We start from the raw sequence: 25,028 nt of genomic DNA on the forward strand, positions 1-25,028 counted from the left end.
TTTCTGGAAATGTTAAAACAAACACTTTATTATGTGTGTGAGCATGTTTGAATTAGACGTCATTGAGATAGAGCATCGAGGCAGCAGTGGCAAGTAGGGCGACAGCAGTAGCCATGGCAACACCTGAAATACAGAGAAGATTCAGGACAGATCTCGCAACTCATGATACATTTGAAAAGTGGTGAATGTGGCTGGTGTTATTTATATGAATGACAAATTATATACAGCTTTTTGACAAAATCCACTGAAGAAACTGAACCGTTGACTTTAACCAAATGTCAAAAAAATTCACACAATTGTATTAGGTTAGTTGAAACCTAATAAGTTGTATTTAAACTTAATATTATTGCTTTCAACTAACCTAATACAGTTATGTAAAATGTGTGTACATAATACATGAAATTAAATTAAACGTTTTCAGTGCAGGATCTTACACCCTTACAGACAAACACAGGTGCTCAACAGAGACTGTATAAGAAAGGGTCCTGACTGGTATATACAGTGAGATGAGAAACCTGACCAACTTAATCTAACAAGTGTTCAATTCTGCTAACATCAATGAAGAAAGTAATTCCCTTTACGGTGCATGAAAGGAGTGGGAAATAACAACACAGTGCTGTGTGCTTGTGAAACCAATGATAATATCTAAGAGGCATTTATCAGCTGGAACAAAAGCATAGCCTAAGCATACAGTCGTAATGTCCTGTGACTAACACGAGTTAGCTATGTTATATAACAGCTAGGGATATCCCGATCACCTTTTTTTGATTTTGACAATCTGCCGATACCGATTTTTCGCGATCTGATCTTTATGCAATGCATTAAAAGAAAAAAAAGGTAACAAGATAACGGCTGGTCATCCAACGCGATGAATTCAGCTATATTGGCTGTTATTGTTTTGGCCTTTTCACTGTTCTGGGGCAGTTTCTCTTTCCTTTTAAAAGTCTCTGAAAGTGTCGGTTGTGTCAGTGCCGTTCCCTGAGTGGCCGCTGTGTACTCGTCATGTTGTTGTTGGTGTTTGTTTCTCAGGTGGCGTATTAGATTGGTCGTGTTGAACGTAGCTCTGTTCTTTCCACCACGCGGAACCTCCGCCTTGCAAACATTGCATCTGGCTGTGACACTGCCTTCGCTTTCAATTTTATAATACTTCCAAGCTCCTGACATTTTCTCTGTCCCGACTCCCGAGTCACCAGCTGAACGTAGCCTCTCGTTAGCTGCTACTACTATTAGACACTGCGCCCACTCTGTTGCCAGCTTTGAGAGAAATAAGCAACCAGGTCTGAAAACAAGCCCAAAAGAAGCAACACATACATGATGTGTCATTTTCAACCAAAACTAAGGCCTCAGGATGACTTTAAGACGTGAACATGGTCATTTTTGTTTTGTAACATTAAATAAAATAAAAATATTTTATAAAAAAAAAGAAAATTCCCGATCCCCGATCTTTTTCTCCCGATTCCGATTTTTGGAAAATCACGTGATCGGCTCCGATCCCCGATCACGTGATCGGCTCCGATCCCCGATCACGTGATCGGATCGGGACATCTCTAATAACAGCCACTGTAAAGAGGTGGTGGAAGGTCCATGGGAATATTTGCTTGGCTGTAGGTCGGAGAAACTTGTTATTTTTTTAACAGAAAGCCTGCTATAAATATGATGTGGGGTTTAAAAGAAGTGGACACATTAACAAAGCAGAAAGGGTCAAAAGATGGTCCAGTATTTAAGGAATAAAGGTCTCAGTGGATGCAATCGTGACCAGTGTTATTATTGCTTGTGATGCAATGAGTGTTAGTGAGCCTGAAGGTCTTGCAGTACACAGTGTTTTACCAATAAAGCTGTTCCTCTTTGGCTCAAGTGCTACAACCGTCTCCACAGTGGGCTCTGGAAGACACAACACATCATTTCATCAACTCGTTTATAATAATACAATGTCTCAGTCAAACCTGGGTATTTGAAGGAATCAGGTAAAGATGGTATTCAGATAAGTCCTTTACATGGACTGACATTACTGGATTTCAGCCAACTGTTTCTAAACAGCTGGGACAGGTTGGTAATCAGAGAGAGCACAGACTTTATTTACTGTGGGCCTGTGGTTTATAAACAACATACTGCATAGCTGTAGGAATGACTTCATTCAAGTTTTGGATTGGATTGAATGGATAAATGTGTCCAAGGCTCCCTGGGGTAATGGTTGTATCTTCTCATGGCCTCGCATGATATGTGCTTGTAAGAATAAAATAAGAATAAAGTGGCAGTAAAATTCACTTAAACACTCATTTAAATTTGGTTATCACATGTTTTAAGTTCTAATATTATTCAAGTTTATAAATATATTTTGAATAGTGTAATATAGGTCAAGAATTCTACAGTCTGGGGATGTCTTTAACCTAAACTCTGATCATCATGTAATCAATGATGTGATAAGAGAAAGGGAATGAAAACTGGTACTTTTATGTGCTGTAAATTAAACTAATGTTGGTGTTAAAGTCCTACTCTACGAACTGTATTCATTCTTACCTGCTCCAACCTCCCTCTCAGTGATCTCCCCCGGCGCCTCCTGGCTGCTATCCAAGTCTTCCTCGGCTGCGTCGATGTCCAGCATCTCCTTCAGCCGCTCGGTTACCTCACACACACTCTCGTCACTGAACTGGTAGTCACACACACACAGTGGCCCGCTCGCCTTCAGCGGGCAGAAGACACGATGAGGGAGACAGAAGAGCTCTGAAATACAGAAGGAGTCCGAGGCACAGTGGGGAGAAAGGTTGAGAGGGAATGTTGGTGTCCAATAAGACTGTAATTATCAATAAAGACTCTAAAGTGATTTGATGTAAATGAATGAAACACCAGCCACAGCTACCACAAGTAGCACTAGCATGATGGTGGCACATGTTCCTTCATTTCCCAACTGCTCTTTAGTTAGTTGCTTTGAAGCCATCATTTTAAGCATCATCGGGTGACTTGACTGAAGGTGCAGTCACACAGACATATAACAATTCATTGAAATAAGTAAAGGAGCAATATTTATTTTTCAAAGCTTGTTTGAACATTTAAAAGTGAATAAATGAAGAACATTATAAATATATAAAAAGGAAAGATCCCAAATAAAACAACAGTGAGTCAAAACAGAAACATCACTACATTTGGCAGTGGTCTGATCCAATAAGCCAACACGTGGGGTTTCTTTTCCCAATAAGCCAATCAGACATCTTGCACCATCATAGTTAAAGGTAAGGTAGGTAATTTTGGAGAAACCAGCTCGCGTGCGCTAGAATTTGAAAGTACACCGGACAAAATCTGCCCCTTCCTTCAGACTTCCTCACAGAGCCCCTCCTCCAACACGCACATGACCAAAGAGGGCACGAGATAAGTTTGTGCACAGATGGAAGGCTGACAGGCAGGTAGGCCATCCAGTTATTTTAGCCGGGCCGGCTCAGATGATTGGTCGTGCTTTTTACAGCGCTACGGCTTCCACAGATGTCAAAGCATTTAATGTATTCATTGCTATCGGGACGTTAAGAGCATTCCATGGAATATAACAAGTGTTTCTGAAGTGAATTACCTACCCTACATCTACATGACCCAGGCTTCTCTTTAGTAGTCTGTTTACCCACAATATTATATTTTTCCCTTTGCTTATGAGTATATATATATATATATATTTGCCCAAAAAAAAAGCTATGGAATCAGCCCTATATATATATATATATATATATATATATATATATATACAGTACCAGTCAAAAGTTTGGACACTCATTCAATGAGATTCTACTTTTGTAGATTAATACTGAAGACATCAAAACTATGAAAGAACACATGTGGAATGATCTAGTAAACAAAAAAGTGTCAAAAAAAAATCCAGAATATGATTTTTATTTTATATTCTTCAAAGTAGCCCTTTTTGCCTTGATTACAGCTTTGCACACTCTGGGCGTCTCTCAGTCAGCTTCATGAGGTCGTCACTTGGAATGGTTTTCAATTAACACGTGTGCCTTGTCAAGAGTCCATGTGTGGAATGACTTGCCTTCTTAATGTGTTTGAGGCCATCAGTTGTGTTGAGCAGAGGTAGGGTTAGTACACAGTGGAAAGCCCTATTTGATTACTGATCATCACTATAATAAATGAAGGCCAGTCGATCCGGAAAATGTCGAGAACTTTGAATGTATCCTCAAGTGCAGTCGCAAAAACCATCGAACGCTATGATGAAACGTTGGGTTACATATTGTAACCCTTGTTATATTAGCACAGGCGAAGCCCTCTACTGGACTATATGGGTACTACCCTCTATGCCAGTGGTTCCCAACCTGGGGGGAACCACTGGCATAGATCGCAGGGGGGGCGCCAGGCCTCAGATGATTTGAGGCAAAATATCATTTATCTTTTTTTTTTTTTTATTTATCTTTTTTTTTTAACTTAAAATTGTAACTCAATACATGATTTTCACTAAAAACCTTGTCTCTTCATTACAATACAATATAAAAAATAATTGATTAATTCATTTGAATACAAATTCAAGTTAGTAGCTATTAAAGGCATACAAATACAAAAATGTATACTTTTTTCTTTAATAGAAATGTTTCTTCTGCCCGTAAAGTGTCCAAACCAGGCTTTTCTGGATAAGCTCATTTTTAAAACATAGTCATTGTCCATGCCGGTTTCAGTTGGATTATTTGTCACAGTTTCTCCGATCAGATCGGTCTCCTCCATTTAGATTATTTACGACTTTTGAATCCACATAAACACATCGGCAAAATCCGGCTTACTTTGAGCATGTGTTTTAAACAGTGCTGTCCTTTTAATTTCTTCATACAGCGGGAATCCAAATGAATTAATCCTGATAACCATATAATAACCATCAAAGTCACTCCAATAGTGCTCCTTAATTACGCTTTCATCGTCCTTTAACAAAATACTTCACATTCATCCAGTTTGTGACAGTAGTTGTAGCATTTTGAGACTTTTAAACTTTAATTACCGCTGTTGTAGGCCGTTGTTGTGAGTGTGGATGGTCGGAGCATATATAACGTTAGCTTAGCCAAGCTCCATTTAGAAAACACGCATTTTAAAAGGGTTTTTCGCCTGCCGTCTGTCTGCAGACTTGTCAAAGCATTAATTCATGGTTTGTACTAACCGGTATCAGTATGTTGTTACTTTGGCATCATTTGGAAATGTGTATTACAATTAAATCACGGTCAAATATGTTCATCTTGTTGTAGTTGTAGCCCCCTTGCCAGCGATTCTCTCTCTAGTTTATCATACTCAGCCTGGTTGTTCCTGGCCCTAGAACCACGATTTTATGGGGCCAGAAAAACTGTGAATTAGGACCCGCTAGCCGGTACTAGGCCAAGTGGAAACGCAACCAAAAACGGGCCCCGCACGGCTCGGCACGCTTAAAGCGAGCTACCCGCTGCAGTGGAAACGCGCCATTAGATTTGGATACAGATCAACCTCTTTCTTATTAGAAAACGTAGTGATCTGTGCATTATACAGGGAGGAGGCGGGATTTGCCCTCTCGTCCCGGGCGGAGAGATCTTCTCCCCCCGCCAGTCAGATCCGTAAAGACGGGCAGCCCGTCCCTGTGAGTGCCGGTTCCACGGGGTGGGCCGAAGACGTGGGCACGGGATCTCCGTGCCGGTGTTACCGAACAAGATGTGGCCCGAACAACTGGTGATATTCTATAACGGTATAGGCAGATGTATCAGGGACGTGGCCTTTGTCGAATAACCAGGAAATACACATTTCGATTGCTTCTTCTGTCGTTTAACACACACACACACACACACACACACACACACACACACACACACACACACACACACACACACACACACACACACACACACACACACACACACACACACACACACACACACACACACACACACACACACACACACACACACACACACACACACACACACACACACACACACACACACACACACACACACACACACACACACACACACACACACACACACACACACACACACACACACACACACACACACACACACACACACACACACACACACACACACACACACACACACACACACACACACACACACACACACACACACACACACACACACACACACACACACACACACACACACACACACACACACTTTTGGTTCTAGCCGCCATGTCTTTGTGAGACGCAGAGAAGGTGAGCGGATGGTTTCTGTGCGTGGTTCCCCCCGTGAAGCATGGAGGAGGAAGTGTGATGGTGGTGGGGGGGGGTGCTTTGCTGGTGTGATTTATTCAAAATTCAAGGCACACTTAACCAGCATGGCTACAACAGCATTCTGCAGCGCCATGCCATCCCATCTGGTTTGCTCTTACTGGGACCATCACTTGTTTTTCAACACACAATGACCCCAAACACACCTCCAGGCTATGTGAGGGCTATTTGACTAAGAAGGAAAGTGATGGAGTGCTGTGTCAGATGACCTGGCCTCCCCATCACCCGACCTCAACCCAATTGAGATGGTTTGGAATCAGTTGGACCGCAGAGTGAAGGAAAAGCAGACAACAAGTGCTCAGCACCTCTGGGAAGTCCTTCAAGACGGTTGGAAAACCATTCCAGGTGACGACCTCATGAAGCTGACTGAGAGAAGCCAAGAGTGTGCAAAGCTGTCATCAAGGCAAAAGGGGGCTACTTTGAAGAATATAAAATAAAAATCATATTCTGGATTGTTTAAAACTTTTTTGTTTACTACATAATTCCATATGTGTTCCTAACCTTCGAATGAGAAGGTGTGTCCAAACTTTTGACTGGTACTAACTGTATATAATATATAGGGCTGATTCTGTCACTTTTACCACGTACCAAATTAGCAATATTAAAAAAACAAAAATTGACTATTTTCCATCATTTTCTTTTGGGGGGAAATATTTTGTCAATTTTAGTTTTTTTAATATTGCTAATTTGGTACTTGGTAAGACCGTGAGACAGCTGGGTTGGGTAAGATGTGTACTTATTCTCTTGTGTTCTTGACGATCATTAAATGTTTGACCTTTGACATGCACTCAGTGTAACAGTAGCAAATGTTAGAAAATGAATAAAAGAGTCATTAAGTCAGTGAACAACTCTGTAGTGTTAGATAAAACAGCAGTATTTATCTTAAGTTAGTCACTATCATCTGAACAGAACAGCATGCTTGTTTGCATCAACAACCATGATAGGACTATTAGGAAAAGGGAGATAAGCAGTTGGATGATGATTACAGCAATACAGCAAATAAGTGTGCAACGAGATGATGTCATTTAAAAGAGCATTCAGACCTCAAATTATATAAAAATAAATAATAATAAAAAACATATAAAAAGGATGGCAACATGATATTTATGTTTCATATGTGAGGAAGGTAACATTTATTCACTAACTCTTTACACCACTAGAAATCAAGCTTTAGTCAGGTAATCATTTGCCCACAGTTGAGCAGACATCTTCCTATCAGCATTCTAATCCTTTCTCTTCACTGTGATTGGTTGAACCTAAACCCGCCCACCTCAGCCTTAACCTCCTACAGCCAAACAAGCTCATAACTCGTGAATCATACACTGTGTGTGTGAGTGTGTGTACCTCTCTTTTGTTTGCTGCTGCTCTTGTTCTCGTCTTCAGACGTCAGCAGCTCCTCCAGCAGCATCTGAACCCGTGTGGTTACCGTAGCGACGGCGTCCCTCTTCAGCAGCTGTCCACAGATTCATGACAACACGATGATCGTTCACTTGTAATTCTCATGAACTACAACATTAGACTGTTCAACTCCTGAGCTATGTGCCTTCACAACATCATACCATTCATATGTTTGCATCTCAATATGTATCTATTATTACAGTAAGCAGTTTTTAATTTCACTCTACAGCATTTCATTTATATTCTATCTTTAGCTTATCATTTTCTATTTGACTTGTAGTTAACTTCTCCTGCATCACGTGCACTCTGTTTCTTCTTGCACTGTTTGTCTTGTTTTTTTAATTTGTTTTATTGTCTTATGTCGTTATATTTATGTTGCATTATTGGAGGAGCCTGGAACTTCAAATGGTCATTGCATAGCTACTCTGTAGTTCTGAGCATATGACAATAAAGCTGGAGTGACAAACACTTCCATGAAATGATGTGGCTTTAGAAGCACTCGTTCCAATTAAGCAGTCCGTAATGAGGTTAAGTTTCACAATGTTTAATAAAGGAAGTCAAAGAACACAATAACCAGAGTAGAACCCACTTTCTCTTTCCACACAATCCCAGCAGGTGGACTACATATTTTAAATCACACCAGGGGACAATTGTCAGTGACTAATTTTGGTGTAAACAAATGATGATATGATATGACCAAATAAGCGTTTTGGCTCCTACAAAAGTTGTTAAACTCGAACTTTGAACATTACCTTCTGCGCCAGCCTGGCCTTTGGTTTGTTGCTGTGCAGGTACGCCCTGCTGTGGACGGCTCCTCTGATGGACACACTGCCTCCACACCGCTGCTCCTCATCTGCTAACCTCTGCTCGCTCTAACACAACAAACTAGGTTCTTTACAAACAGCAAGTACAAGTGTCCGACTGAGTTCAAAGCTTCATTCGTTAGAAGCTTCACTCGTTAACTTTTTACCTCTGATGACAGCATTTACTCTTCAAAAACTATAAAAGTGGTGTTAATATGTAGAGATTATCCAGCCGTATCATAAACGTCTTCTGCAACATTCCAAAATCCAATGGATCTTCCCATTGCTTTTTATCGATGGACTCCTTATGATGATAACTTCTGGGTTGGCCTACAAAATACGTCATCACTGCACCGCTCTATTGAGGGATTGGCAATACATATATAGTATATATATATATATATATATATATATATATACGTATGTATATATACACATATATTATAAAAGGGCTTATACAGTACAATTTGCAACACAAATCTATTTATTTTATTAAGAAAAGCATGACTGACAAATGATGGTCAACAATATTTTCTACAGAAGTATTCTTTTTTGTTTTATTGAGTTATGACAGGCGTGTGTGTGTGTGTGTGTGTGTGTGTGTGTGTGTGTGTGTGTGTGTGTGTGTGTGTGTGTGTGTGTGTGTGTCCCTTACCGGTGTGACGAGTATCTGAGCTGTGTACGTCTGTCTCACGTTCCTCTTCTGTAGAGACATATCACACACAGTGGGTTAGAATAATACTGCAGTTTTTCAATCCAGAGAATCAGTTAGATTCAGCTCTGCATTCAGGCTTTAAGAAACAAAAAAAGTGCAACAGGGATGAGGCCTATTGGCAGTCTGCACGGGCCTTATGCATTCATACCACATTCACTCCCAACATGCTGTTGAGCAAGGGTGCAGCAATGTTTTTTCTTTAGGTCAAATCTGATTTTATAGATTTATTTTGCTATATGTTTTTCTTAGTGTTGGTCAGATATGTAAAACCTGTCCTCCGGGGAGCTCTGCGTCCTCTGCCAGCTTTCTCCCATCCATCAGACACACTCCGCTCTCCAGCCGCTGTGCCCACCCTCTCAGCTCCTCCTGAAACAAAGAGCTTTCTACTGAAGTTCCTGCAAATGAAAGTGTGAAAGTGTGTGTGTGTGTGTGTGTGTGTGTGTGTGTGTGTGTGTGTGGTGTTTGGCACTAACCTTAAGACATTTATCCATGTTTTCTGGATCCGTCTTGTTGTCTGGTAGCGGCACCAACAGGTCCACATGTAGACAGCAGGACACCATGCTCCAGGAGGAGCACACCCCCGCCTGGTACCTCCAGTCTGCAGGCTTGGCCGTGCTCTGGAACAGATCATCACATTAACATTATTGGAACTACACAAGCTTTAACCTTCAGACCCTGATCTCAATGGTTCCCGGTCAACAAATATGCCGCTGCTTTTTATTGAAATAATAACTACTCACATCTTAAGCTGCACTGGAACTTTAATTCTGGTATTTATAACAAACATTCTATTTGATCTTTTCGCTAACAGTGTTTTATTATTTGTCCTTATATATACACTTTTGCTGTACAAATGTAAATGTCCCCTCATTGGGACGAATGTTTTTAAATACTACATAAACATAATATTATAATACAGTATAATATCTTAATGCTTTTAGGGTTTTATGAAAAGCACTTTGAATTGCCTTATGTGAAAATGCCTTTGAAGTGATGCTTCAGGAGAACAAATGAATGGAATTGATGGAGTGGCTTGAGTATTCTATAAGTGTTGAGACAGCAGATTGAAGCGGTGGTTCTGTGAGAGAAAGGTAAACACACCTTGGGATCTTTGACGTCAAAGGTTCTGCAGAAGGTTCTGATATGTGGGGTTAAAGAATATCCACACAGTATCTGCTGGCTGACTGAAACAATGAGCAGGCGGAGTGGAAAGGATACTTCCTGGTCTTGCGGTTGACGTGCAGTGCGACACAGTCTGAGACGTCATCCTCTGCAGGGCTCCACAGCTGCTCCGAGGAGACCAGGCTCTCCATCGCGAAGACCAACTGAACACAGAGTACACACACATCAGAGGATTAAACACACTCACAGGAACATGCACACAAGCCATGGAAATGTGATGTGGAAATCCCTTCCAGAGCTTACCAGAGCATCACAAACACAGAGTGCTTATTTGATAAAGCCAGAGTATATATACAGACAGTAAATATGAGACTGAAAATGGATGCTGATGTTTAGTTAAGGGAGACATCACAAGTGAAATAGACAGAACAGAAAATAACTGAATACATTGGGTGACACGTCAGGATCACGGCAACACAAAACAACAAACAAAGCAACAAATCAAATGTTAAGGTTAATAGTGGGAGTTTTTGTATTAGCGCGCAGGGCAATCTTCTGTGTGAGGTTCTTGTGTGTGTGTGTGTGTGTGTGTGTGTGTATTGTTGGTTGGTAGTTCCTCGCTCCAAGTTTTAGACAGAAATTCATTTGATTCAACTCTCTCTTGTGACCTAACATCTGTGAACACCTTTAAAAAAGCACTTCAAGATGAATCTGTTTAGACTTTGTGTGATTTGGCTCTAGTGGTGTTGCACTTTGTATCTGAACTTTGAGGGCCTAAACAATACTTTCAAATGCAATTTTCTTCAGCACAACATTTTAAAATGGTGAAAATGTATTAAGAATAAGCGTATTGTTATGAGCGGGCAACATGGCTCAACAGCATCACCTAGATTGCAGCCCCAACATGTGCCATTTGCCTTTATGTACGGAATTCAGAAGGTATATGTCACACATGGAAACAAAAAAAGGGCTATTGGAGGAATACCATCATTATTTATTTAGGTTTTCATTTTTTTTCTCTGTTCCTCAAAAGGTACTGCATCAGTAAACGTAGGTCCTGACAAGTCACAACAACTTTATAATCAAAGGTAATCATATATTGTAATGTTTGTTCGCCCCCTAGTGGCCAGAAACGGATTGCTGCAGCTTTAATTGTGCGTACATCATGTACATGTACGCCGTGTTTGTATGAATTGTACCTGTCGGAGTGTGGTTAGTGTGTCCTTTGCCTCAGTATCAGTGATGATAAATACTCCCAGTACAGAGAGGCCTCCAGGTAGCATCCGAGACACCTGGAAACAGATCAAACCAGGAGATGATGAACAGTTTCAAATCCTGCAGGCAAAGCGAAAATACATCTTAAAGTGTGAATGCTAGAAAGAGAGAAACAAGTTTAAGTTTGTTTTGTTTGTTCTTGGCTAAAGAACAAATAGCTTCTACAAAATCATTACATGGAGGCGTGTGGGTTAGTGCGTTGGTGTCAGGGGGTCACAGGTTCAAACCCCACTGCAGTCAGCATGTCGTTGTGTCCCTGAGACACTTCACCCCAAAGTGCTCCTGTGGGGATTGCCCACAGTATTGAGTATGTAAGTCGCTTTGGATAAAAGTGTCTAACAAGTAACATGTCATGTAGATACATTTTAAAAGGTATTCAACAAAGTGGAATTCAATTTGTTATATACTATTTAATGAGTGTGTTCTCCAAACCCCTACACACTCTGAACTTTTGTAGTTCATTTTATACACACTTATTATCTAATAAAGCACGCACCGAGGGATACCTTTAATCAGCCAAAAGGAACAACCAAACTGATTGGACAGCCACATTAAAGGTGGGTCATTTTCCTTTTGAGTTCTCAGACCACCGGAGTATTAGCACAGAGCGTACCTGTCGAGCGTGCTCGCTCACCCACTCCTTGTCCACAGGGTTTCCTGCAGGGGTCTCCTCCCTAGGAGGCGTCCGAGTTGCCATTACGACAAAGTCCCTTTGGGGTGAGCTCTGAAATGTTAGTCATTAATATTGATTACTGTCTAATCAATTCACGTACGATAAATACTCTTTCATTTAATATTATGTGACCTAACAATCCAATACATTCAACAAAGTGAGACACTAACTGCACAATTAATCAAAGTTTAAGCAAAATCGCAATATGGGCTAGGGAGATATTTAAGAAACAGGAGGCACAGTTTTTGTTACAGACAAATTATGTGTAAATATTCATCTGAATGAAGGATGGAGTAGCTCCATAGAGGACCCAGCATACAAATCATATTCTACAGGCTTCAAAAAATATCTTTGTGAGGTACAACAATCACACCATGATCATTATAACTTTGAATGATAATGAGAATAATCACGCAAACATGATCAATTGCTCCAGTATTGCAAATCATATTGCAATATCAGTTAAATAGTTACCATGTATCAAGTGTGCAGGCCTACTGCACACTTCATGACAGATAGATCAACAAAAGAGAAAACAGAAATGTGTCTAAAACTTGAGTTTTGTGCAAGTGATTATTTTCTAGCTTGTCTTGCAGTTTGGATAGCAAACTGTTACTCCGAGGCAGAAGTCCACCAGTTAACAGGACAGGATTACTGAGCAAAAGTTGAACTCCACATAGATGTTTCTGTATCACCTCACCTGTCCAAGTAGCAGGCCTGTGACTGAACCTGCTTTCTGTTCACACAGTTTAGACAGACATCCCTCCACAGCATCTTCTACGATATAACTGCGACCCATACTGCCTGAGGACAGAGAGGAAAGAGAGAGGGGGGGAGGCAACATCAGTTATAGACAATGTTAGTCTTTATAAACATATCTGCAATGAGAAAGTGCTGGAAAATGTGGAAGAACACAGCAAATACTTTGCATACGCTTGCGATATAAAACTAAAGTAAACAATACAAAGTACAACTTAAGCTCAACGTTAAGTCCTATGCTTAAGGGTTGTATGCTCTAACTTTAGCCTACTGGTTTTATTGACTTCATTAAGCTAACGTTAGATGGTGAGTTCCAATTGAAATTAGTTTTTGCAGCTTGAATTTGATGTTTTTCGGAGAAATGACCAGACAGAAGCAAGACAGTGGGTAAAATATGAGCCAGAAGGCAGGATACTTGCTATTAATTCTGACAGCAGGCAATGGTTCGTCAGGATTCGTAAGCAGTGCAGAAAAACTCTAGTTACCACTATGCTTTGCGCAATGACGTATTTCCGTCGCACGACTCTGTCGTAGGGGTCAAGTTACACAAGAAAACGGAACATTGTAAATGTTTTCCAAAATAAAACTTCCAACAGTAACCCAAACACAAAAACGAGTTGTCAGCATCAGAGTCTCAATGCGTTACTTCGGTTTGAATCCATCTATCGAGGTACTTTAATTACGACTTTTAAATGTCAAAGGGTAGTTACAGTTAGGCTTAACTAAAGTAAAACACATTGCAATGTATTGTTACTGTTATCATCATTGAAAATAGCAATGTTTTCCTTCAGTTTTTTTAATATGAAATTGAATTTTGTTCCACATAAAAAACAGATGTTTTTACTCCACCAGTCATTTTAAATCATAGGTGCAAATCCTAGGCTAGGTGGCTTCCTGGTTAAGTCACAGCGGGCTTGGTTGTCAATGAGTACTTTATTTTGAAACTTTTCAACGCTTCCCGCTTAGAAGTGTGCTTTAAAACCATACAGTCTATGTTTAAAACTCGGTTATTTCAGCGGGTTTGTGGACAGTGCGACAATCATTTTACCAGCGTTTTTGCCATTTACTATTAATATTCAGGAAGACCGGGATAGGTGGAGATGGCGGCCGTCCTGCTGCAGGTTCTGGAGCGGACAGAGTTGAATAAACTCCCGAAAGGAGCCCAGAACAAGCTCGAGAAGTTTGTTACGGAGCTGCAGAATGCTAACGAGGCGCTCAGGACGCAGCACGAGCGCTTCAAAGCAGACAGCGGTAGGTAGCAACACTTTAGTAGAAAGTAATAAGCTCGTTAGTATGTATAAAGTGATTTAAAAACCTCATGCCAAACTCCAGTATGATGTGAAGCTGTCTTCTGGTAAATTCGGCAAAAGGCAAATACATGTGTGTCCTCCTCAATGTTTAAATCTGCCAGCTAACGTTAGCTTCAGGGGCTAACTTTAGCAGACGACGCTGAAATTAGCTTTGAGCTATATACTAAGACATTTTCATAAAAAGCCTTTTGTCAATTATTTGTCTCATTTATCAACATATAAATACTTTTAATTTATCTGCCACTAACACCTGCCATAATTTCAGACCCTGCTCTTCCTCTTCTTCCCACCATTTGCCCTCATCGTGTTCCTACCTTTGCAGTCCCCTGACCTAACTGCCTGCAGACATGATCCTCATTACCCCATTATCCATAGAGTTTATACTGTAGACCTGCACAGCAGCCCTGTCAGGAGCAACTCGGGAGATTTCGCTGATTTTTTTCGCATCTATACTACATTAGACCTGGTCCTGATCTAAAACCACTATACAGTACCTAGACTCATCAAACACAACATAAAAGGTTGCACAGCAAAGTGGTCCATGCAGGATAAAAAAAAAATAGGATAGTTTAAAATCACAATTATAATCAGGAGACATGATACACAGTATGGCAAATGACTGGGCTGCTGTGCAGGTCTACAGTATAAACTCTATGGATAACATAAATGGGTGGATAATACTCTGTTACAGTAAAAGTCCTGCATTCAAAATGTTACTCAAGTAAAAGTAGAAAAGTATTAGCATCTAAATATAGTTAAAGGGGACCTATCATGCAAAATGCACGTCTTTTATACGTGAATATGTGTCCCCGGTGTTCCAGGGAACTCATCAAGTGTCAGAAAACACAACCCTCTCTATTTTCCTCCATACCCAAATCTCTAAAAAAGGGGCTGCAACGGATCTGATACAGACTGATCCAGATTTGAACACTTTACTGATGTCAGTAAAGTGGCGCTACGGCTATTGGTCAATTCTCCACCTATCAGGGGAATGAGAGGTTGGGCCACGGCCGGCCATTGCGGCTCGAAAGCGCTGGAGACGCTGTAGTACATATACCAGGCCTGTAAGTGGCGCTGTAGTCTGCCACAAAAGCAGCGAAGAAGACTTCCCTTGCATGGTTGCCATGGTTGCCCTTCTGTTTATTCTCCGCTGTGGCTCTTTTTCTCCCTCCCCGAGGCAAGCGTTTGCGCCTCCTGCTTTAAAACAAATGAATAATGACTCTATATAATCATCTGTAAGGGATAATGTGCAGCTACGGGTCATTATGGGGAAAACAACACCGACAGGCTGATCAGGAGCCCGACACGAAGCGGAGGGATCTAGATCGGCATGAAGGCACATTATGCAATGTGCACATTATGCAATGTGCACATTATCCCGCTTATTACACATGGCCACATTCTCGACAAAGTAACAACATGACTCCCAATATAATTGAAATGCTTTTATGGATTTAGAAAATGATTTTATTGATTTAAAAAATAGTTGTATGTAGGGATGGGTACCGAGCCCCGGTATTAAATGGGCCCCGGTGCTGAATTATTAAAGACCGTGGTACCGTTAAGCTCCGACGTTATCGGTCTTTTTATCGGTACTGGAGACATGTAAAAAAGATGTCGTATGTATTATTGCTACACAAACATTATATTGCAGTTTTAGTGTCGCCAACTCCGTTTCTAATACGTAAGACAATAACATCCCATTTCCAATATGCAAAAAACACTGAAACTTGTTTATTTATTTATTTTTGGTTCATTTATAGTTGTGAGTGTGTCTGTGCTCCTGAACCAGCCTCTCCTGTCTCCCTCCTGCTCCTCTTTGAGGCAGCTGCAAAGACTAGTTTTAGCTCTCAACAAGTTGTAAAAGTGTATCTTACCTTTTTTCACCTACTTAACTTTATTATTTTTTATTCATGCATATTTTACTAATCACTCCCCCCTCAAATGGAAATATGTGTTACTGTTTACATAAATGGTGACCAACCCGTTTGAGACCCACTGAGAACTTAGACTAAGTTAACTATCTAAACACACCCCAGTTTCTAAAATAATATCCAGGGGATGCATGCAGAGCTGTCATTGGCTGAGATCAGTCCGGCCGTGCGTCAAGCCGCCACCGTTCCAGGAAATGCATCCGCGGAGGAGCCGTGGAGGAACCATCAGTGTATCCTCGGTTAGAGCTCCTCCAGAGAGCCTCCTCGACGCTCGATCCTCGGTCCTCGGTGTGCATTGAGAGAAATGAGATGTCCTTCAAAATGGCGCACTGAAATTCATTTCCGGGTCACTACCGGAGGACCGAGGGGTCGAGGAGGGGAAATTTGAGTATTGAGAAGCCTCTCAAGTCACTCTCGAGTCACCACTCTTCGAGTCCAAGTCCGAGTCACCAAGAGAGAGTCGTAGTCGAGTCCGAGTCCAAGTCTGAGTCACCCAAGGAGTGTCCGAGTCGAGTCCGAGTCATCATTACCTGTGTTCGAGTCCGAGTCCAAGTCCGAGTCACCCAAGGAGTGTCCAAGTCGAGTCCGAGTCATCATTACCTGTGTTCGAGTCCGAGTCACCCAAGGAGTGTCCGAGTCGAGTCCGAGTCATCATTACCTGTGTTCGAGTCCGAGTCCAAGTCCGAGTCACCCAAGGAGTGTCCGAGTCGAGTCCGAGTCATCATTACCTGTGTTCGAGTCCGAGTCCAAGTCCGAGTCACCCAAGGAGTGTCCGAGTCGAGTCCGAGTCATCATTACCTGTGTTCGAGTCCGAGTCCAAGTCCGAGTCACCCAAGGAGTGTCCGAGTCGAGTCCGAGTCATCATTACCTGTGTTCGAGTCCGAGTCCAAGTCCGAGTCACCCAAGGAGTGTCCGAGTCGAGTCCGAGTCATCATTACCTGTGTTCGAGTCCGAGTCCAAGTCCGAGTCACCCAAGGAGTGTCCGAGTCGAGTCCGAGTCATCATTACCTGTGTTCGAGTCCGAGTCCAAGTCCGAGTCACCCAAGGAGTGTCCGAGTCGAGTCCGAGTCATCATTACCTGTGTTCGAGTCCAAGTCTGAGTCACCTAAGAAGAGTCCAAGTCAAGTCCGAGTCACAAATCTTCATGTATTAATCTTCGTGGATATATGTGTTGAAATGTAGCTGCTCCTCTACATTGCTTTTATCCTGTCATGTTATACTAATCGGTCTATTGAACTGCTGTGAAGCCAGTTTGGCTACTATTCTTGTAATAGGTGCTATACAAATATATAAAGCGTGTTACTAATATTATTATTATTATATAAATAAACTGTATTTAAAATGAGTTGCCTTTTAGAGAAGTGATTATATTTGTATGCCAATATTTTCCTATGGTAAAGTTTTGTTTTGCACTTTTATTTTGATAGTAATAAGATCGGGACTCTTATTTTGAAGGAACTTTTACCGGTTAAATCGGTTTACTGATAAAGATTTAGCCCCAGAAAGCACATGGCTACTTAGCTTGAATGACGTCATTCTGGATGCTAAGTAGCCATGTGCTTTCGTGTTATCGGCTGAATCTTTATTTATTGATTTAGATCACGTTACTGTTCAAGACAGCCTATATGTCTGAACTCGATCCTTAGAGTAATGTGTTACGGAGCCTTCTCTTCAATATTGTTTCCACATAACGAGCATTTTGTGCTGCTCTTTTCCAATGTGGAAGCAGAATGTGTGAAAGCATACAGCACGATGCGGGGTGTGTCTCTAGACATCTCTAGACTGGAATAGTGGGGCCCAGTACGTGAACTCGCCTCGCAGGTGCACACGCCAGGATAGAGGACATCAGACTCCAGAGAAAACTTGCTCGAGTCCAAGTCGGAGAGTCAATGGTCGAGTCCAAGTCAGCGTATGCGATAATTCACGAGTCCAAGTCATCGTGCGCGAGAATTCACGAGTCCGAGTCGCGTCAATCAGTGCGCGAGGTCGAGTCACGAGTCCCGAAAATCGGCACTTGAGTCCGAGTCCAGGACTCGAATACTCCATCTCTGAGTTCTAGTACAGTAAAGTTCAAATACAGATTATTTCAGTTCATCGAAATGCTGCACCTTAATGTTTGTTTTATTATATTTTGTATGTATTTGAGTGAATACATTATTCACAGTTTAACAATAATTAAAAAATATATATATATATTTTATGTTTTGTGATCAGTTTTTCTGCTGTACCGAAAACGTACTGAACCGTGACCTAAAAACCGAGGTACGTACTAGGGATGGGAACGATTAATCGAATATTCTAAATTATTCAGGTATTCGAATAATTATGAGTTATCAATGTTTTTCTTTTTTTTTGGGAGGGATCAAATTGAATAATTCAATGTATACGACAGTGCCATAGCAAAATGTGTTAGGTCTAAAGGTGTGTTTTGCTCCGCTCACCGGTCCCTCACAGCGGGCAGAGCTGCAGCTGCTGATCTCTCTCTCTCGCGTCCGGTTATACTTCACTCACATTTATGTCCAAATCCATCAGATCTAGCTAGTGCTAGCAAATGATATGGCTGCTGCCCCTCCCTACACGCAGATCACGCAGACTCAAACCTCATCTTATGCCCAAATGCGGCGCAAATGCGCTCCGCAGCCGTTGCGAGGTTCCGCCGCTAACAGTTCATGAGCGTGCTCCCCCGCCCCCTGTTAACACTCGCGACACATGAGTGGCCAGCCTAAACAACAATAAGCGCTGCTTGGCAACCGTGTGGCGGCAAAGTACATAGACATTTTGACAGGAGAGATTTTACCAGTCATAGTCCAGTAATTATTTACACTCTAAAAAGAGTCCTACACAACAGACATGGCGTCAAAAAGGAGTAATGTGTGGAAATATTTCGACCAGGTTAGTGAGTGCGGTGTAGAGTGAAAACTATGCCAAATTAAACTTATATATACATACTATACCTTCTATACCCGCAACCTCCATTCCAGCTGAGAGGGTCTTCTCTACAGCTGGCCTGATTGTGAATCGCCTCCTTTATATATACAGTCTATGCTCCGCACCCGCATCTCCCCTGAGCATGTAGACATGCTCATATTTTTAAACAAGAATGAGTAGCCTATTGAATAGCTGCATTCTGTGCATAGGCCCTGTTATAGGTTTTTGATGTTTTAAGCATGAAAGCTGTAGGCCTATAGCTGTCAAACTGTGATCTCCAGTTCAATACATTTGACAAATTTGACTTGATTTCTATACTTATTTGAACATGTATTTATTTATTTCCAAAATGTATTGAAAACTCCCAGCAGCTTCTCATCTCCACCGCTCCCATGTTTTCTTTTGTGTTGCCATAAGTTAGTCTCTCTGCGTTTGTGCGCTGGGCTAATGCTAATAATGCTAATGCAAGGATAATAAAATGGCGACTTCACAAAACTTTTTGGGAGTTTTACGGCGTGTGGTTTGCATTCCGCCCAGCCAATCAGACATAGGAACCTTTTTCTCCCACGAAAGTACCTGCTCTCTAGCAGGGGGTAAGGGGGTAAAAAACGGTTCTGATTAACTAATTTTAGTTCCGGTGTTGTGTCAAATGATGCACCCCTGTCGTGAAATGCACCCCTTGACACAGGAACGCGCATTTGAATGTATAGTCCGCTATTTTATGTTGTCTTTTTGATGGTTGGGTTGTTGAATCCTGGATTTTGCATTCATTCGTCACTTATTTTTCAGTTAATTTTTTTATTTAATATATGTTTTTATTTAATTGTGACATCCTTTCTGTTTACTTGTGCTTGTACTTTACAATGTATTGTTCATTTTTACATAAAGTGCTTGAGGGTGGGATTAATAGAAACATTTTTATTTTGGGGGTTGCTTTTTATGAACAGTCTGGTTGCCACGATATGCACCCCTTGCTATCCCTGACAATAAACCTGTCACATACATAAAACTTGCTCCATTTATTGGTAATAGTCCTACAACTATACCCTCCAAAGTGCTTGAGGGTGGGATTAATAGAAGCATCTTTTTTCGGGGGGTGCTTTTTATGGCAGGCCAGGGGGTGCATTTCATGACGAGGGTGCATCATTTGACACAACACCGGCTCTTTTTGGTGTGAACGCGACATTTCGGAACTATATCGGAACTAAAGCACTTTGAATTGCATCACTGTATGAATTGTGCTATACAAATAAATTGCCTTGCCTTAAAGTGAGAAAAGTACTGCGGTGTGAACGTGGCTCTCATTAACTAAGTTCTCATGAACCTTTGTGGTAAAAGTACTGCGGTGTGAATGCGCCTATTGGCAGAAAGTAACTAAGTACATTACTCAAATACTGTACTCAAGTACACTTTTAAGGGACTTGCACTTTACTAGAGTATTTCAATGTTTTGCTACTTTGTACTGTGAAATATATCAACAATCAAAGTTGTTATTTAATAAAGTAAAAAAGCATTTAACAGAGTTAATCTATTTCAGCTGAAAAGACAGAGTCTTGCGCCAAGAAGTTCGTACAAGATCTGACAACATACAACAGAAAATACAAACATTTGATACACTACAGAAGGAGGGAAGGGGATGGTCCTCAGCAAGCGGATTGACATTACAAGAAGTGTTGACCAGACGGTTGAAACCTACCAGCTATGCAATATACATTACAGGAAAACCTTTGGCCAGACGGTTTAACTCGCATACATGTTAATTGTAGAGACAGACTTTTGTCTGTTCTAAAGAAGTGGAAACTAGAGGCTAGCTGTGAATTTAAACCGTGCGAAATAAACAGATAATTAAGTTACAGTAATACTTATGATTAAATTATACTTAATGATACATTTCTACAACACTAACCTTCAGCATACAAAGTTATAACCACGTTAGTGCTTCAGTTATTATTATCAAAACATTATTCTAAAATGGGCCAATCTACATAATGAGTACTTCTACTTTTCGTACTATATTTTAGGTAGTATATATTGATGTTAATACTTGTTTAGTTTCACTTGTACCGAAGGATTCCTACACTCTGGTATTTCTACTTTTACTTAGGTACATGATCTGAGTACTTGTTCCACCTCTGCTTTTTGATTTAACGTTACTAAAAACAGCTCAGAGAAAATATGCTCCTCATTCATGTTCAAAACCTGAAGTCTTTCTATGATTTGTAAATATTATGTGTATATATATATATACTTTTTTATTATCGATGTGTATTGGTATGTCCTGTGGCACATGAATAAACCATTTGCTAGAGAGTTCTGAGGTCTAATATGTATTCTTGTTGATGTCCTCCTCCCCTACAGAACAGCAGTACTTTGACCTTGAGAAGAGACTGGCTGAGAGTCAGGAGCAGATCCTGTCTGCCACCAGAGACCTGCAGATACTCGTGGAGGAAAAAAAAAAAACTCAGTGAGTTTTCAACTACGCTATTAACACACACACATTCTTTTCTTACAGTTTTTTTGGGCACCCGTGCTTTAAGTTAACGGTTACCACTTTGATCGTTAGTGTTAACTGTCTTTTTGTCTTTGTGCAGATGAAGAGCTGAGCACTCTGAAGGGAATTGAGGCAGAGACCCCTGAAGATAAACCACCACAACAGGTATGCTCCTTATGAATATCCATTCAAGTGTTTATAATGTTCTGATATTGTTTGGTTATGATGGGTACGTTTACGTTGTTATTTGTCTTCAGTCACTTTTATAAAAATAAAAAAACAAGTAGGCCTACAGTTTTTTCGTTGTTTAAACTTTCTATTTAACGATGCATTTGAATAAATGTAATTTTCGTTTTAGAAGGTAAGTGACATAGAAGAAGCTTATATTAAAGTGCACTGAATTTCACAATGTTGTTTTTAGATTTTGTTGAAAGTAAAAAATGCATTTGCATGGTATTAGTGGCATTGGTTATTTCAATCTTCACTGATATTTCATGTGTTTTTATGTCTTATTAGTGAACAGCAAAATTGGATTTTGTTTCCCACTAAATCGCGTATAAATAGATGTTCACCTCTTAAATGTGTTAACTCGGGCGGGAGTGGTTCAGTCTGTAGGGGATTGGACTTTGGACCGAAGGGTCGCCGGTTCACGTGCCGATCGGACCAAAAAATACGGAGTATGGACTGGTACTGGAGAGGGGCCAGTTCACCTCCTGGGCCACTGCCGAAGTGCCCTTGAGCAAGGCACCTAACCTCCAACTGCTCATTGGCGCCGGCTAGACTGGCTGCCTCCGCTCTGACCTCTCCAACTGCATGTGCATTTGTGCATATAACTGTGTATTTGTATATGTTAGGGGTGTAACGGTATACGTACCCGTACCGAAATTATTCGGTACGGGCCATTCGGTTCGGTACACGTGTGTGTGAATATAATATTAAACGTAAAAAATTGAGAAAGTGAACAACCTTTTGGAAGTAATCTCAGGTGCTGCGTCGCAGCATTCAGAGTAATTTGCTCACATTGGGGAGTCGGCCACTAACGGCTCGACAGTGACGTCAGAGTTCAACTCCCGCCTGTTCCAGCCTGCTCCAAATAAGGGCAAAGAGGCGGAGCCGAGGCAGGACCTCCTGCCACCGAGCTGGAAGTTCCAGAGCTAGCTGAAGCTACCAAGCTAAGCTAACATGCTCTCCATCTGCACACTGCCGTCGCATTTTATGTTTCTAAGGTAAGCGGACATGAAACTATTCAGCAAAACTATAAATAATAATATAAGTTATTGAGTTTTTAGCATAGTACTTCAGAATCTTAAAATCCCTTAACGTTTGTATGCAATTGTGCTAAATTCAACTCTGGAATCAAGCAAATATTAATATGTTTGCATGACATTAGTTATTTGTATTTTGATATCACTTAACTATACGTTTAATACATTTAAGTCAAGCTAAGGTACATGTGATGGTAGCTAGTTAGTGCTCTTACCTGTGAGGCCTCCTCCAAACAGCATAATAACCAGACTATCATTAAAAGTAAGTACAAGTTCTCGATCCTTGACTTTAGACAAACAATTCAAAAGACAACATGTATTTAAAGACCAATCTTTATTTGAATGTGCCTCTTAACCTGGGATATTAGTTATACAGTAATAGTATTGACAATCTAAAAAAACTGAGCAACTCAACAGTCAACTTTATGTTTCTTATTGTCTAAAGCATTTATTATTTTCCCCCTCTCATATTCAGTGTGGACGGATTGAGACAGCATGGTGTCCAGAGAGCTGCAGAGACTTCATGGAGAAACCTCCGTGTGATGGACGTCCTGTCTGTTGGTTTGGAGAGGACTGAGGGTCTTTCCTCAGCGAGGAGGACCAGGCCTGATGGGGGAGCCCATGCTGGGCAAAGCTGATACCAACTGCACAGGCCTAGTCTGTCACGTTATTTGACTAAATGTGTTTACTTATACATTTAATAGGTTTACACCTTCTGTCCATATGTGCTTTTTATTTAAAACATTTTTGATTAACTTTTGGTTCACATTTCAATAAATTGTATTTGTATTTGCACTCCTTTTGTCCATTATTCTTACTGAAAATGTTAGATTACACATTCACATCTGACTGAAGATTGGCCCCATTTATTTGTGACGCACAGGTGATGTGAAGCTCATAAAGTGAGGCAAATAGAAATAATCAGCTGATGGAGTGTAGATGTGGAAATAGCTGCATTTGATCAGCTGACTGTGTTTTCACAATAAAAGTAGTTTCTTAGTGAATGTCCTGTACTGGTCTTAAAATCTCATAACATCAGCTTTTAATGTTCCTCTTGGATGTTCTTCTTGACCCTCAGAGAAGGAGAAAATGTCCTGTCTTCAGGCATGTCCTTTACTAACAAAAATTGTGTTATTTATGAAAGCGGTGTGTTTGTGTTTAGGGCAGGGGTGGGGAACCTTTTTCCTCTCAAGGGCCATTTCAATGTTTCCAACATCCTCAGAGGGCCGTACAAATGATTGACCTCTGCTTAAAAATACTAAAATCACAGCCCATTCATTCGGCCTTTCTTTCATGCTGTGCAAAGAAAAAGCAACCTCTTAATCCAGATATTTTACCATGACTCATGCATGCATGTGCACGGTTGTGGCATGACCACCCAAACATAAATATATGGACACAAGATGTGTGCAAATGTATTTAGTTTCCTATCCATGTGAACAGGATTTAAGTGGGGGGGCCTAACCTCCTCTAGGGGGGTGTTCTCCCCCGGGAAGATTTTTTTTAAATTGTTGAAGTTAAAAGCATCAATCTGGTGCACTTTGAGAGCAACATTAAGAGATCTATGGATACATCTCTCAACAGAGCGGCGTTCTGGTGCTCTCCGTCAGAACTGCATCCCTGTCAGACGAGACATATACCACGTGATGACACGTTAGGTTCATGATGTGTTCAAGGACTCTGACCTTGGACAGGAAAAACAGGCACTCGCTTGTTTAATTTTTTTGCGGTCTAGATTTCTTTAATTTTTTTATTTTTTGCGTATGTTTATAAATTACCTCGAGGGCCGTAGCAAAGGTCTCGCGGGCCGTATACGGCCCGGGGGACGGAGGTTCCCCACCCCTGGTTAAGGGGCTGTAGATATAATTATTTTGTAATTAATTTTTTTTTTTTATTTCAACAGTCAGCTAAGACAATCAGATTATGAATGAACAGTATGAAGTTCATCAACATTGAAATATATTTTATTATCAAAATAATATTGAACTGTTATCAAAACGTAGTGCAACTGTAGAAGCTTGCTCTGTTGTCTCACAGAAAGAATCACTTTTACCACGTTTTTTCAGACAATATTGAGCGATAAATAGTAGCAGTTCTCACTATGTGTT

General features: G+C 40.8%; 2 protein-coding genes across 4 annotated transcripts in view; one reads left to right on the top strand and one right to left on the bottom strand.

Annotated features, from left to right (window-relative positions):
• Positions 1–8: 8 nt before the first annotated feature.
• Positions 9–13,489, bottom strand: odr4 (odr-4 GPCR localization factor homolog). Of its 3 annotated transcripts, none has more exons than XM_034215324.1 (14): positions 13,412–13,489; positions 12,934–13,037; positions 12,174–12,270; positions 11,485–11,577; positions 10,382–10,488; positions 10,265–10,301; positions 9,637–9,780; positions 9,434–9,529; positions 9,104–9,151; positions 8,398–8,517; positions 7,592–7,700; positions 2,518–2,721; positions 1,828–1,881; positions 9–123 (listed from the first exon to the last, which is right to left on the bottom strand). In XM_034215324.1, exons 2-14 carry the CDS (start codon positions 13,005–13,007, stop codon positions 53–55), a joined length of 1,254 nt encoding a protein of 417 aa, XP_034071215.1. In that variant the 5' UTR covers positions 13,008–13,037; positions 13,412–13,489; the 3' UTR covers positions 9–52. The 3 variants fall into 3 exon arrangements, with proteins under 3 accessions (XP_034071215.1, XP_034071196.1, XP_034071204.1); XM_034215305.1 differs by having other exon boundaries at positions 12,174–12,284; XM_034215313.1 differs by having other exon boundaries at positions 12,174–12,284; positions 13,408–13,427.
• Positions 13,490–14,071: 582 nt separating this feature from the next.
• LOC117545517 (nucleoprotein TPR-like) overlaps positions 14,072–25,028 on the top strand; it is a 75,819-nt gene continuing 64,862 nt past the window's right edge. Inside the window, 3 exon segments of the mRNA XM_034215336.1 lie at positions 14,072–14,243; positions 21,523–21,623; positions 21,752–21,820. Coding sequence (XP_034071227.1) covers positions 14,093–14,243; positions 21,523–21,623; positions 21,752–21,820 — 321 coding nt within the window. The 5' untranslated portion in view covers positions 14,072–14,092.

Source organism: Gymnodraco acuticeps, unplaced genomic scaffold, assembly GCF_902827175.1.
Source record: "Gymnodraco acuticeps unplaced genomic scaffold, fGymAcu1.1, whole genome shotgun sequence".
NCBI lineage: Eukaryota > Metazoa > Chordata > Actinopteri > Perciformes > Bathydraconidae > Gymnodraco > Gymnodraco acuticeps.